Source organism: Lonchura striata, chromosome 7 (assembly GCF_046129695.1).
Source record: "Lonchura striata isolate bLonStr1 chromosome 7, bLonStr1.mat, whole genome shotgun sequence".
Lineage (NCBI taxonomy): Eukaryota > Metazoa > Chordata > Aves > Passeriformes > Estrildidae > Lonchura > Lonchura striata.
In genome coordinates, this window is record NC_134609.1 from 36,831,324 (window position 1) to 36,847,132 (window position 15,809).

Consider the following 15,809-nt stretch of genomic DNA (forward strand, 5'->3'; position numbering starts at 1 on the left):
ATGAGTGCTGTGTGAGGAGCACAGAGAGTGGAATAGGTGGTGTAGTGCCCAGTTGGGATCTCAGTGGGGTTTTCTCTGCTGCATCTTGCTATTTCATCTCTGCTGCTTTGAAATATGAGTTCACTGGAAGAATCCTCCTGGGGACAAATCTAGATGTGATCTGGTACTCCTGAAAGCCAAGAAGAAAGTCTCTTTTTCTCTGTGTGTGTGTGTGTGGGAAGTGTAATTAGTAGGATCTTGGATACCTGAATTGTTTTGGACTGAATTTGTTATGCTGGAAAATGAAGATCAGTTGAGGTAACAAACATGAAGATCTAAAACTGCAGGAATTTGAGAGGAAAAAGGGGGGTGACTTGTTTTACGTGGTGTTGCCCTAGAAATCGTGGGGTTTAGCAAATTTTATTTTTGATCATGTATTGTTTTTCTTTAATGTTTTCCACTGTATGCTGCCAGCAAGAATAGCTGAGGCTCTAAAGAGCTGTTTAAAAGTGGAGACTTGGGAATTCTACCATGAAATTAGGAAGAAATGAACATTACTTCTGAAAAAGCTTCAGTCCTGTTTAAAAGACATCACTGAATTACTCAATTTATGAACCAAACAGAATAAACTGCCTTCTGGCCACAGCTTTGCTGTGCTGTCAGTAACCTGACAAAAACCCTGCGGTCGGTCCTGTTTGTCTCTCCTCAAACCATTTTTATTTCCCCCAGTGCTGCCGGGGGAGTGTTGTAGCTCTGTGCCACACCTGCTCCTAAGCTGGGCTTTTTGTGTTGTATTCTTGGCTCTGTGTGGCTTGAGGAACCCTCTGAAGGAGTCTGTGCTCACTGAGGTTGTGCTGCTGGAACTCTGCCTGCTCAGCTTTGGCCGTTCTCTCCCGGATGCTGGCACAGGAAACACTTGGTGTTCAATGTGTAGTTAATAAAGAAGTGGTCAGTGAAAAGCAGATGCCTCAGTGGACTGCTCCAGCAGTTTTATCGTTTTTCTTTTCTCCTAAATAGCCTTTCCAGCTCTGTTAGCAGGGATGTGGTGCCCCCTTCCATGCTCGCCACGTGGAGGGAAGCAATGCCAGCACCACTGTGCTTGTCCTTTAGGGTGTGAGGTGGTGTGAGGGAGCAGAGGTCAAGCTATTTATTTCATGTGTTAGAGTTGTGAAATGCTGGCACTGGCTAATTCCAGCTCATGAAAACATCCTGCAGTAATCCCCTGGCTCCCCTGGGGACATGGAGCAGCAAGTGTGAAACAGCAGCAGCTGCAGCTCCGTGTGCCACTGGCTCAGGAGCCCTTCAGAGGTGTCTTGTCCTCCTGCCCCTGGAAAAAATCATCTGCCTTCTCTTCTTACAGCCAGGATTTATAATTCCCTGTGGATTTATTAGTGGGCAAGGATTTCTATTAGGCAGCACTATGCAGAACCAGGCATAGTAAAACCCAGCCTGCAGTCTGTCCTTCTAACAGTGGGATGGATGAGCTCTGCTCCACAAAACCTGAGCTGTCATTTTCTTTCCATAGCAGTTTGCATTGGGAGTTATTTCTGCATGCTATTAATTATAAGTGTTGATAGTAATGATGAGACAGTAAAACTAGGATTAGCTGGGACTCTGATGTGCAAAGCAGGTGTGGCTGAGAGATGGGAGAGCTGTTTCTGTAGTGGCTCTGTGGTAGCTGAGGTATTTTCTGAACTGACCCAGGTTTGAATCTCTCTTCACAGGAGTGTGTAGGCTTTTTGCATTATTTATTGAAGAAAATGCGTAATCAGGCCTTTTTTTCTATTTCTGTCTTAAAGCAGCAAGACCTCCACGGTAAAGGCAACCTTCCAGAGCTCCAAGTGCTAAAGGCAATGCTAAGGCTGTTTCCAAATCAGGTTTTTCTGTTTTGTTGCATGCAGTTTATTTTTCTAAACACAGACAAGCCAAATCAGAGACAGAAATATATCTATAACGTAAAACATGAGGTTACTACTTCAGTGGCTGCAGGGGAGATGTTTAAAGCATGGCACAACTCTTCTCCTTAAAGACCTAGCAAGTGAGGATGGCATTAATGCTGCCTTGGAATGCAGTGGATCTCACAATGCATCCTGGTTCTGGTGAGAGGAGATGGAAGGGCTTGCTTCTTTATAAGCTGCTTAGATCAGAGACAAAGCTGATGGGCTGAGTGCCACCTGTATGTTTTGCCATATGCTGCTACTCCTCAGTGTGATTTGCTACTTGTGCTTAGTGTATAGAATTAAAAAAAATATCTTTAAAAGGCAATCTCTGGAGAAATATCTCCTGACTCAGAAGGAGGGGGTACAAACAGCCCCATATGAACCCTTGCAGGGGAAAGACGTGACTGTATTAGGAGATATAATTAAGTATGTTAAAAGCAAAATTGCTATTAGCCTGGGCAGGCAGCTTCCCAGCATCAAAATTTGGCTTGTGCTCTCTTTGACCTTATAGGAGTGTGTCTTGGACCATGGCTGGCTTTTCTGAGCTTCAGGAGGGATGGGTGAGTCACTCTGGAAACTGGGAATGCCCTCTGATGAGTTTGGTCTTAGATGGTTTCCATCTTGGCTTTGTGTTCAGCTGAACCCCAGGGAGCCAAGGAATTTCACATGGGGAGCACTTGGATGGCTTTCTGAGCTCTAATGAAAACTAAAATTGCAGGTTTGCTGACACTGCCTCAGTGAGGCTGTTAGAGGGATCAGGGAAAGAGCTTTTGCTCACACAGGAGCAAAAGCAGTGCCCAGGGTGTTTTCCAGTGCCCTGGCTGGGATGCAGACACACTGTGTGTGTGTCATGGCCCATGGGAGGAAGGTGAGAGTACAGCACAAGAGAATAACCTTTGTGCTTCCTACTGCTGTTTCCTGTCCCAGACATAAAAGATTGTGTATCTGCTGGATATCACAGATATTATAAAATCAGGGAAACAAGTTCAGCAGAGATTATTGTTAACCTGCTCTTGCTATCTTAGGTTGAGCCTGAAGACAGAGAGTGCCCGGAACTGTTGAAAATGCAGTCAGGCACTCTTCAAATTCATCAGCAAGTTTGTCATAACCTATTGCCACAAACTAATTCCCAGTGTTCTTTCAGAGACCTTTTCTGCATAACTGGTGGAAATAAAATAGCAGCCAGGTCCTTGCTGGCAGGTTTAGCTGCATAATTAGACATTACCTCCCCCCCAAAAATAATAAATAAGCTGAACAATCTAAAACTCTTTGGCTTCAGGACACAATCATGCAATGTGTGGGTGTTCTTGGTTTTGCATATTTTAATAAGAAAATGATTGAGAAGGTGTTGAAGGGCATCTCCACCGAAGACAGGACCATTGCCTCAGGGCTTCCAGAGGTCACTCAACACTGAGAAGTTTTTCTCTTGGTCAGGCAGCCTCATTAAAAGCTTTACAAAAGAGGAAAGAAATGGGCTGCTGGGAGTGCACTGAGCTGCTGCTGACTCAGGTGTAAGTGCCCAGTTAGTGGGAATTGGGGTAATGAGGATCTAGTAAATGACACAAGAATCTCTTTTATGCTGTCTCTGATGAGTATTTTCTTTGTGCTAATAGAAAAAGTGAACAGTGTTGCTTTACCTTTTCTGCTGCAAGCTAACATTCCTGTACCAGCTGGAAAATACAGCCATAAAATCAGGATCTTTGTAGGAGAACTAGAAATTTTGGCTGTGTTGTAGCCAAATAATGATATGATAGCATATGTTGTGAAGCTGCCCTACATAAATGTATGAAGAGAGCTTGATTTTCTGAAAGTCATCCCTTGAGATATGTGAATGCACAGTGTTAGTCAAATATGCTGCTAAAATTGTCTACAAACCCACACCAGGATAATTCAGCGTGTGTTCCTGTGTTTCCCTTTCTACATAACGTGGTTTATAAATATCTCAAAGCCCATTCCTTGGGCACTGCTGTGTCTTGTGTGTGCTTGTCTCAAGGTATGTGGTGTTGATCCCAAGAGTAATAGGTCCTGGGAATAGCTCCAAGAGGATTCCAGTGCAGCGGTGGGGGAAGGATAAAGGTGATGTGGTGTGGACAAGAGCAAATCTTAAATCTCATCTTATTTCACCCTGGCCTTGGACACTTCCAGGGATCCAGGGACAGCTACAGCTGCTCTGGGCACCCTTTGCCATGGCCTGCCCACCCTCACAATATAGAATTCCTTCCAAGTATCCCATCTTTCCCTGCCTTCTGGTAGTTCCCTGTGTCCTGTCCCTCCATCCCTTGCCCCCAGGCCCTCTCCAGCTCTCCTGGAGCCCCTCTAGGCTCTGGAAGGGGTTCTGAGCTCTCCTCGTTTTCTCCAGGTTAAATAACCTCTGCTCTCTCAGGCTGAGGCTGAGATCTTTTAGCTGCTGGCAGCAGCTGGCATTAATTTGTGTGAAGTGCCTCTGGATTGACTTTCACACGTGTTGGGAAGTCAAATTGAAGAGCTTCCTGCAGAAGACACTTGGATATAGATAGGCTCCCTAATGATGGATAGAAAAAAATATTCAATCAGGCTTTATAGTGATGTTGTCTGAGTTAACTGAGCTCACAGCTTCATTAGCAAGGATGTCTCATGGCCTGGAATGCTCTGCCATGTGGAGATTTGGAAATAGAACTCTCTTGTAAATATTTCCAGAGAAATTCATGCTTTTGTTCTTCCCCTGTAGCTGTGTTGCAGACTGCTGTGTTCTTTTTCACAGCTATTGATTGAAATATTTCAGCTTCTTTGCTAGTCCATTTAAAGCCATAGTAAAAAGATGCTGCAAAGAACTCTTAAAAAAAGCAGCTTGCTCCTTGGGGTTTTTTTATGCACTGCATAGCCAAGAAAATTTCACATCAGAGCTGTAGTAGGTTTGGGTTTGATTGAAAGAATAGTGGCAGCTCTGGGCAGTAGTTAGTCACTGTCTGGGTAGATGTGAGAAGGTCTGCAATCCTCAGAGATGTGCTGTGGTCATCCTGTTCCTGCTGCCCTGCTTACTCCCCCTTCAACCAGATACCTCTCTGTGAATTATTTTAAAGACAGAAAAATTCTGGACTTGTTTTCTGGAACAGACTTCTGCGTTTTATTTACATTAAAGAAAAAAAAAGCTTGTTGTGGCTGAAAAAGCTGCACTTGCACAGGAAGGTGATGTAACTCCTCCTGCTCTTTACTGCTCAGAACAGGCAGATGGCTCTCAAAAATACACTCAGGTGAAGGAAGCCCTGAATGTGGCTCTGAGTATAATGCAAATAAATACCTGCATTCCCTCTGCCCCTTCCCATGAAAGTGTTTGTGTTGCATTTTGGATGCTTTTCTGGAGAAGGTAGAATGACCTCTGATTTGTGAAATGACTTGGGAAACTTTAATTACTTTAATACCTGAAGCCTCAGCTGGTTTTGCTGAAGATAAGCCCTTGCTGTCGTGACAGTAGGACTGTCCCTATTTAGGGATGTCCAGAGTCTCAAATACCATGGAAAGGCATTGGTGAAAATCCTTGTGACTTTCTCATCACAGCCTTCATTGTCATGTTGTTGTGGAAAATATGTCTACCTCCACATTTTATTATGGAAAAAAAGGAAAGAAGTTTTAATATTAGAAGTGCTGCTTTCATGCACCTTTAATGAACTGATGTTAGTTCAGGGAGTGAGAGAAATTCCGAGGCTGCTCTATAAATAATAGTAAACATAATAAAGATATAATAGATATTATAAGATAGTATAAAGACATAATATTATATGTAATATAAATAATATAATAAATATATTCTTTCTATAACAACTTCAGGTTTCTGGTACAGCAAACAAGGAAGTTGTGTGATGGAAATATAGTCATAAGAGGTGGGAACAAAAATGACATGTCTCAAAGCTTGGAGATGAGCAGAAACATGCAAGATCTCTAATACATAGGTTGGTTGGGGTGTTTTCTTTAGCCCTTTATTGTGACTGAAATCTTTCTCTGGTGGCTTTATCAGTTCAGCTGTGCTCTGCGAAGGAAAATGCTTTTTTTTTTTCCACTGCTGCTGGACAGCACTGATCTCATCCCACTGGGATGAGAAGGAGCAGCACAACCTTGAAGTTCATTACATTCTGCTTGAGGGCTTCTGCTCAGGTAGGGAAGGTGGCCTGTGGTCTCTTTCTCTCCATCCCACCTGTATGTCCTTCCTGAAAAGCTGTAAATTAAGGCTGAAACCAAGTTCAAAACTGTGGTGCAGGTAATTGTTAACCAAGGCAATTACAGCAGGAGAGGTGTGGGCTGCAAATAATGAATGTGGGTTTTTTCCTCTCCCTGAGAGTGGATAGGAAATCCAGTGTTTTGTGCCAGAAACACCTCTGAGGGTGAAGAGTGAGCTCTGTGAAGTTAATAAATAGTGTTGTGCTGCAGGGGCTGTAGCTGAGCGTTTGCTGAGCTGGTGGGGTTCAAGGCTGTTTGGTACCGATGCAGATTTTCTAAACGAGCATTGAAATTAGCAGCTGAAAAAACAGGTGATTCTCTAAATGAATTTCTGCCTCAGAGGCAATCCTGGAAAAAAAAAAAGGAAGAGACAGCATTTCATTAGATGTCACAAGAGGCTGGAGCTCGTGTTTCCCTTTTTCACCCAGCTGAAAACCGGAACGCTGTGTCCTGAGGCATGGGAATCTCCTGCTTCTCCCTGCTCTATTCTTACCAGAGAGGGGCTGTGCTTTCATTTGTAAGCAGCCAGGTAGGACTGAATTGAGAGTTGCAATAAAACCTTTTGATTGCTGGTTGCTCTGAGCTTGCAAATCAGTTTATTTCTGCCTGCTTTTCCAAGCCTTGCCACCTCCGTAAACCGAAAGCACGACTCACTGCTGTCCAGGTGGGAGTGAAATTGTGAGCACACAGTGGGTCTCTGCATGCTCAAGCTCTCTGGTGAACGTGCCAGAGCACTGAGAACAACTTGTAAGCCAAGCTGGGGGGATTGCCATGTACATATCTGGTGTTGCTCAGGGAGCTGTTTAATGTACAGTGTCACTCGGGGAGGTTTGCTGCCTGCCACGACCTTTGGAGTCAAATCCATGCACTTCCCCTCTCTTTTGATGCTCTTGGTGTCCCCCTGGCACAGATGAAGGCGCTGTTGGAAATGTGCTCCTCTAGCCTGGGAGCTGCTGTCTTTAGGGAAATCATGTAGCAAGGCCTTGAGGAAAAGCCAGGGCAGAAGTGTGTTTACTTTTGCTGTGACTTAAATACAGAAATTATCTCATTGTGGAGCATATGCATTTTTGTACCCATTGATACTGTGAACATGAATTTTTCACTGAAGGGACAAGTTATTTATTGGGACGAATGATTAGAAGTCTTTGACTTCTTTGCTGCTTCCCAAGCAATTTTTTGTGCATGTGGTATCCAAAATGTGGCTGACATTTACCCATTTATTAGTTTTACTCATCAGTGTCCCACCATTCTCTCTGGCTGTTCATAAAATGAAGCATATAGCAGGATAGTGGATAAATACACTGAGCCTGTGTCTACTAAACAACCAATTTAAATTGGAAAATATATTTTTGTGTTCTGGCTGCAGCTGAAGGCTGATTTTCCAGATGAGTTATTGAAATAACCCCCAATCCAAATGTTGACCTTCATTTAAACCTGATTTCACCCCTCCCCTTCCTGTAACACTGTGCAGTGGCTGCAAGAGGGTAAGAAGTTGCACTCTCATTTTCCTTCCTTATAACTGCTTGAGAAATGCTGAGCTCTGTGGTTTGAGTGTGAACCACTCAAATGTTTGCAATAGAAGCTTCAGCCCTAAAAATTCAGCATGTAATTTAGGTACCAGCTATGGTGGAGCTGCCATCTTGGGCAGGATGGCAGGTTCCTCTGAATTTCAGAAATGGAGCCAAATCCTTATGGGGAGAATGTTCACGTGCTTCAAAAAATGTAGAGAAGGGAGTTGTGTGCGGGGTGAGAAGCCTCGACTTCCCAGTTTTGTGTTTGTGGGAAATTTTGTTGTTCTGTACATTAGCTCTTACCCACTTGTAGGTCTGGTGACTGCACTTAGTTGAAACAGATACCTAGCTCAAATAAATATAAAGTACAAATACAGAATGAATTACTTGCAGAGCACAGTTTGTTGCTTCACAGGAGGGCAGCAGTTGATGCCATCCTGTGTTGCCATGCTCTGCCTGGGACACGGCTCTTTCCCTGCCCAAGGAGTTCCAGTGTAGGTCTCAGGCATTCCTTTGTGTTCAATGGAACAGCATCTGTAGGAATAGTAATGCTTATTTAAGCCTCTTGTTGGAAAAAGGGGCTTTTGAGGGAATGTGAAAAGAGAAAAATCTAAGAGCTTTCTGTTTAGTATAAAGATTGTGGTGTCTAAATTTTATTTTTCTAGTTAAAATCCCCATTTTTGTTTCAGAACTAAAGTGCTCTGCCAAGCCATCCCAATTTCTGAATGTAGTTACAAACACTCCTATTTCTCAAGCTTGACTATTTTGGTTTTTTCAAGGACAAGATACCTGTTGGAACGGGGAAAAAAATCCCATGTTGGGTCTTTAATGTGGTCTCTGTAATTAGTTCCAGTGCTTAGCCACTACACGTGGATAGATGTTCCACTGACAGGTACTCCGTACTAAAAAGAATGAATTCTTAGAACATCACGATTCCATTCTGTAACAATAGCTACAGTAGAAGCATTTGGCTGCGGCAGAAGGAGCAGAATGATTTCTGCAGGAGTAACTCCGTGTTAGTGCAACTCTGTGCTATGCTCTTAAAGGAAATGCATCTCCTTCACAGGGAAGAATTATTTGTTTAGCAAGATGAGTGAGTGCAGGGGATCTTGAAGGGTTAATAATTTTGGGCTAATTTTTTGAAGTTCACTTAATGCCATATAAATATGGAAACCACTTTTGTGTGAAGAATTTCCGCATCTTTTTGCGTGGGTGAGTTATTGCAGTCCTGAGTTGCCCAACTGCTCTGTCAACTCTCTTCTATTTGCTCATTTCCTGCTGTTGTGTGGATTTTCTTCCTTTTGCTTTTACAGCAGTGTAATTCTTTCTGGGAGCGAATTTCCAAACAGAAGATTGCGTTAGGAGCGTAAAGCGCTATTAATACATTTGCTGGTGCGGCGTGCCGTGCTCTGCTGGGAACCGGGGCAGCGATGACAAAAATACTCCGCTCTCTTCTGGTCCAGCGGTCCCTCCCTGCAGTCGTGGCTGCAAATGCAGTGCAGGGATGTGAGGCTCTGGTTTCAAAGCACCAGGGGAACCCCCAGCAGGCAGGCGGGGAAATGAGCCTGCGGAGCTGCTTGGCTGGGAGATCCCTGCAGCAGCGGCGGCGGTGATTCCCCACCGGCGGCCGCCGGGAGAGCCGGCCCAGGGATGGAGATGCTGTTCGCTGCATCCCAAAGCCGCCTCTCGTGCTCTGCAGAGCCGGGGGAGCTGGGAGCTGGCATTCCGGGAGCATCGGCGGCATGAGAGCCGGCATCCAGCGAGGCATCTCCCGCCGCCCGGCTCCGTACCGCCGGCTGCTGCTCCTGCCGCTCCCCCGAGAGCCTGCGGGCTCCTGCCGCAAGGCTGTCGCTGTGCCAGCGCAAAGCGGGGCTGAATTCCCCGTGTCGGGTTCTGGGGGATGCCCTTGCTCTCTAAAGCCGCTTCTGAAATAATGTTGAAAGAGACGATTTTGCTTGCCGAGCAAAGGACGTTGAGACGCTGGAGCGTGTCCAGAGGAGGCACCGAGGGTGGAGAGGGGCTGGGAACACAAACCCTGTGAGGAACGGCTGAGGGAGCTGGGGGTGCTCACCTGGAGAAAAGGAGACTCAGGGGTGACCTTGTCACTCTCTACAACTCCTGAAAGGAGGCTGTGCCCAGGTGGGGTTGGTCCTTTTCTCCAGGCAGCACTGGGAGAACCAGAGGACACGGTGTTAAGCTACACCAAGGGAATATAGGTTGAGTATCAGGAGAAAGTATTTTACAGAAAGGGTGATGAAGTTCTGGAATGGTTGCCCAGGGAGGTGGTGGAGTCACCATGCCTGGATGTGTTAAAAACAGACTGGATGTGGCACTGGGGGCCAGGGTTTAGTTGAGGTGTTGGGGCTGGGTTGGACTCAATTGGAGGTCTCTTCCAACCCAGTGGTTCTGTGAGTAGCAGGGCTTGTAGTAGAGAGCCTGCTGCTAACAAGAAGTGTTCCTTTCTTAAAGGAGGGATTCGCATATGGGATAAGGAAGCTGGAGCAGATGGTGTCTGCGAGTTTGGCGTGATCAGTGAATTCAGAAACAATTCCACTGGAGCTCTTGTCCCGGAGCATTAATTGTTTTGGGGGCTGTGGAGCAGGGAGAGAGAAGGGAGGTGTTTAATCACGAGGATTTGCTTCTCTGTGCAGTGCACATTAACTGGAAATCCCTTCGTTTGTATTCATAGCAACCATCAAGCATTCTTCAGTTCAGTCAGAACAAATGGGCTGGTTAAAACCATTATTAGATATAGGGATTTCCCCAAACAGCCATTTTTGACATTATCTCTCCTTTCAAAGTGACTCAAACGTTTTGACCTGTAGGCAGTGCAAGAGAAAAAAAGGTCACTGTTAATTAGATTATTGTCCATCTGTATGTTAACATGGCACTTTCTGTTGGCTGTGCATTATTGATGATGTGTAGCAGAGATTATTTCTCTGTAACTCTGTTGAGCAGGACTTCAGCCCTGTTCTCTGCAGATGAATGATGATTGTCTGTGATGTAAGACTGCCTGTAAGACACATCTGAGTGTCAAAGAGGTTGCAGGAATGAACCAGTATCACCTGCAGATAGCATGTTACAGCATCTGCACTGAACAATTATTTTGGAAGTGTCAGATTTAGTGTGAGGCTCTTTTCAAACTAACTTGTACAGAATATACTGAGATTTCAGTTTCTGGGTGTTTTTGAATACCAGCCCAGGTCTTGGTGACTCTGCCAAGCCCTGCTACGTTCACACTCGGCTCTGGAAGGTTCCCATCAATATCTGTGTAGTTTTCCACTGGCTCTGGTACTGGATCTGTAGGGAAAAGTTGCTGGCCAGAGCTTTGTATTGGTTTGCAGTGTTATTTCCAGGTTGAAGTTTGTCAAAATTTCTTACCTTCTTTGGCTTTTAATGGTGTTTCTCAGTGTGTGACCTGAGAGAAGAAATGAGGCAGAAGAAACTAGTCCTTGGCTTGTCCTGCAAGCCCTGGTGGAAGCACCCTGAAAATGTTCTTCATTTATTTTGAGCTCGGTGTGAATTTGAGACCATTAATAAACACCATTCCTCCAGAAATCTGGCATCTAAAAGCAGCTGGGGGCACCTGTCATGTTAAAAGTAAAACCCCCCCACCGTGGAAATGGAGCAGCACTGAAGGGTTTGTTGGGTGACATTTAGGGGGGAATCTTTGGGGTGCCTGTGGAGGCTGCTGCTGCTTTGTTGGGTGGTGGTGGTTACAAATGGTTTTAGCTCTAATGGCTGGATTTCAAAGGATGCCACTTGCTGCAGTTACTTTGAGCTATGCATCAGTTTGAGGTGTGTTCCCTGCTGGCAAAGTGGTCTTGTAGCTGAAGTGAAAAGCAGAGAAGTTCTTTGGCTCGCCTGTGAAACAGAGGTGCTTTGCATTTCCTGCCCATTGAACAGCAGGGAGCTGGGCTGGAGGAGGAGAGGAATGGTGTGGCATTAATTTTGGGTACTTTTAACCATAAGCTTGGAGAGCAAAGCAAGCTCAAGGTGCTGCTTTCTGCCGCAGTGCTTAGGAGGGATTTAATTTTTGTTTGCTCATTCCAGTGTTGAGAAGCCTTCTCCTGCCTAAGGGAGGGCTTAAATTAGAAATTCACAGAAAATGTGTGCAAGTTTCTGAGGAAAGAAGAATTTGGCTGACAACTTAGCTTTCTTACAGAGTGATATTGGGGTTTATGAGAAAAATACAAGCATCTGTGTATGTGTCTTTTGTGCTGATTTATTGCCTGGTCCCTAGGGTGAGTGTAACCTCTCCAGCCACCTGAATTAATAGTGGAGCTTTTACTGAATTGAGTGTTTATTGGTCTTCTCTAAGCAATGAGAAAACAAAAGTCTGACCCAGCCTTGTGGCAATTTCCACCTGGAAGTTAAAAGTTGCTACTCTTTTATGGAAGTAAAATTAGAAGATTCACATTAGGAACTCTCACTTCATGGAGAAGAGAATACTCCTAAACCCTTAAGGCAATATTTGAAGTTTGATTTTTTTCTTAGTTGTATTAAATTGTAGTTTAAAAACTTCAACCACCAGTTTTGGTGGTGCTTATGTGGCTCTCACAGTGGAGCAAGGATGGATGCAAACAAAGATCTGCCAGTAGTATGGTGCTCAATTAGGGTAGGTTCCACCAGTGCTAGCCTTAATTTCTGTTTAGAAAGAAGCTGTCAACCCCAAATGTGAGCAGGGATGATAGGGTATTTCTCATCTTTCAGCTGCAAGCAGGAAAACCAGCAGCTGTGTGACAGCACATTGTATTGATTCCCTTATCTGGCTGATAGCAACCTGCAGGGGAAAAAAAAAAGTGAGTTTGAGTAAACCAGAGGACATCAGAACACCACCACAGGCAGGAGTGGGGAGGTGGGTCCTGGCACTGGCAGCATGGTCTGGGGTCTCCTTAATTAAGCTAGTAAATTAAGGGGCATTTTTATAGCAACAGCACCTTGTGATTTATCTAATCTGCTTTTGTTAGCATCCTCTGCTTCAGGGAAACTTCCTCCCTAAAGCTTCCTTGGAGGGAGAATGCTGTGCAAGCACTTCAGGCAGTGTGAGATGGATGGTGCCCTGCTGGCAGCAGAGACTCAGGGAGGGATTCAGCAGTGCCAGAGCTCAGTCCTGTTCAAAATGCAGTCCCAAGAGGGGAGGGGAGGTGTTGATTCCTTGGATTTCCTATTGGCTGCAGTGTTGGGCAAGATTCTCTGTCAAATGTGCTTATCTCACAAAGCTCCAAGGTGTCTTGGAAATGAGTGTGAAGGGTGAAGGACTGTGGGTTGTGTGAGACTTGAGCAAGTAAAGATCAAAATGATGCTGACATACCAGGTGTGGTAATAAAGGTGCTAAAGGAGGAGCAGCTCCCAAAGGAAGAGTTTAGTGGGGTTGCAGAGTCTGAGGTTTTGGACTGTAACATTTGGAAAGTGCACAAAACATTGCCACACGAGGCCAGTGCTGCCCACAGCAGCATTAGCAAAGCATTGTGGTGTCTCCAAACCCTGGAGGAGTTGATGGTTTCCTAACCTGGGGTCACTATGGGCTAATAGCAGGACTTGGGGTGGGGGCAGCTTCAGGGGGAGTCAAGTTCTGATGCTGGGATGCCTTGCTGTTCCCTGTGGCAAAGGTGTTCTGTAAAATAAACTGCTGAGAGTCAGCTTGTTTCAGGAAATACTTTCCTATTTTTGTGGTTAAAGGTACCCAAAATTAATGTCACACCATTCCTGTCTTCCTCCAGCCCAGCTTCCTGCTGTTCAATGGGCAGGAAATGCAAAGCACCTCTGTTCCACAGGCCAGCCAAGGAACTTCTCTGCTTTTCACTTCAGCTACAAGATCACACTTTGCCAACAGGGAACACACCTAAGCAGCTCATGTGCAGTGCTCTGAGCCTTTGGGAGAGACCAAGCTAATCTCGTCCTTCTCATTGTCCTGCAGTGTGGCAGCTGGATTAATTTTCCAAAATGCAAGACTCCTGTGCTTTTAAAAAATGAAACAAAACCCCAAGGAATTTAATCTTGTTCACAGGTGGGGTCTGAACACATGTGCCTTCAGTTGGAATTGAAAATTTTTGCATCTCTGAGGCTGTTATGTGCTGAGATGAAAAAAATGTTGATGTTCAGTCTCTAGAATTGCTATTAAATAACTAATTTTTACAAAAGAAAGCCTGTAATCTTGCTTGTTAACAGCTTGTGCATCTCCCTCACTGATGTCCAGAGCCACTGACCACTACAGAGAGGCTTTTCAAGTGGCATCTCTTGAGAGGATCCACAATTCTTTTAAGGGATTTGCCAGTTCAGTGCCAAGCTGGGAAGAATTTGGGTTGTTTGAGTGGCCTTAGCCATGGGTCAGCATGGGCTGGGTGAGCAGGGCTGTTGAGCTGGCACAGGTTCCTGGTGCTCCCCCAGGGGCTGACAGCACTGGCAGAAATTCCCTCAAACATTTCGGATGAGATATCCCCAGGGCCTGCCTTTGTCCATGCCCAAAAATAAAACCAGCGATGGGCATTCATTTTATTATTTTATCACAAGGCAGATAAAGCCTAATGGAAAATATTGACAGTCAAAATCAGAAGTCAGCTTCGAATATTTTGTGATAAGGGTGCCTGAAGACCTATTTGTTTTGTGTATGTTATCTCTTTATCAGACCTGTTTCTTGATGGAAAATAAAGAAATAGTTTTTGCTATTTTTTTCATTTCCATGGAAGTCACACATCAGGTCTCCAGTATTTCACAGAATATTCTGATTTGGAAGGCACCCTCAAGGATCATCATTCCAGATTTCTTCTGGAAGCTTCAGAAGTACCTGGTTGTGGATTTTTTTGCCCCCATTACTGAATTTTTATGTCTATTTATTATTAAATAGCTGGTTAGCGGCAGCTTTACATTTCTGAACCTAAATGCCATGAATAATGTGTTTAAAGGATTGATCTATCATGTATCCTTAAGGTAGCTACATTTGACTTGGAGATTTATATTTCAGCTTCAATTAGAATAAGTCATAAAAATGTCTTCTTTACAATTCTCTTTGGTTTAAATAAATCAGGAAGCGTGTGAAATACATAGCAATTGACATGCTGTGTGTTTTCAGAGATAAACTGGGAGTTAGGATTATGGGAGCTGGATGGATGTTTCTAAGTGCAGGGGAAACCCTATTGCTGGATATGAGTGGCATTTCAGGAAAATAAAGTAGAAATTGTGAATGTATTTAAAGCTGACTGTTCCTAATGAGTTTTCCTGCCTGGTGGCTTTGCTTATTGAAGCTTTATTGAAGCTCGATATTCTTGAAATGGTCTGGATTTGAAATCACACTCCCCAAACTGGGTTTTGTTGCACTATTGCTAAACCCAGCTAGAAAGAATAGGGAAGGACTCTTGATTAAATTCAGTAACATTTACTTCTTCCTTAATTAAAAGTGGATAGAATTTACCTTTCTGTTCTTGAGTGTTTTATCTCTGAGACCTCCTCCTTGGCCCAAGCATCAGTTGCTGCTCCTGAGCTCCTACACTGGAGCTTTATGTGCTTTTCACACTGAAACGTGTTTTCCTTTTTATCACAGTCATTCATGCCTTTAAATTTGTGTAGGTCAGATTTTTTTTCCTTTTCCCAGATATGTCCCAAGTATTGGGTCTGGAGGAGAAAAGATGGGGTGAAGAAATACTAATAATAACGTGAAAGTTACTTTTTGTCAGAGCCAGGATTAGCTTTAGTGGCCATATTCCCCTCCCTTTCCCAAATGCAGGCTGAGGGTTACTCTGACATTCCTCACAGGTACAGGGCTTTCAGAGAAAGTCCCCAAAGCCTTGATAATGCCATGATCACATCTGGACAAGGCTCTCCTGCTGATCCCCAACCAGGTTCTGCCTTTCTTTGAACAAGGTTTGCTCTTTTCCCCCTCTGGGTGCTGAGAAATTCCTCCCTTTGAGTTCAAATGGCAATTATGAACATTTTTTCCCCCAGAATTTCAAGTTACTCAGAGAACTCCATGCCCAATCACTCCGTGGAGCAAATTGCTTGGAAATAACACAGATCATAACTGGTTTAAGTGATTTACCTTGGCATTATCAGGTGGCAGCTCTGTTGTGGTGCCCTTTGTGCTCCCTGGACCGGCTGTATAGCTCAGTGATTAGGTGAAGTGAGTGTGCAAATGCAGGTTCAGTGGTCTGTGAGATCTGTTTCCTAAGCTCTGATTTTATTCAACAGCTAA

The 15,809-nt window shown here is 44.4% G+C and overlaps 1 protein-coding gene across 3 annotated transcripts in view; it reads left to right on the forward strand.

Annotated features, from left to right (window-relative positions):
- Positions 1 to 15,809, forward strand: part of MCU (mitochondrial calcium uniporter) — an 80,834-nt gene that overhangs the window by 31,637 nt on the left and 33,388 nt on the right. Inside the window, exon 1 of one of the 3 annotated variants that reach the window (XM_077784799.1) lies at positions 6,568 to 6,639. The exons of the other annotated variants lie outside the window; for them this stretch is intronic. Coding sequence (XP_077640925.1) covers positions 6,568 to 6,639 — 72 coding nt within the window. Of the gene's footprint in view, positions 1 to 6,567; positions 6,640 to 15,809 lie in introns of those variants that run through there. 3 annotated transcript variants of the gene reach the window in all.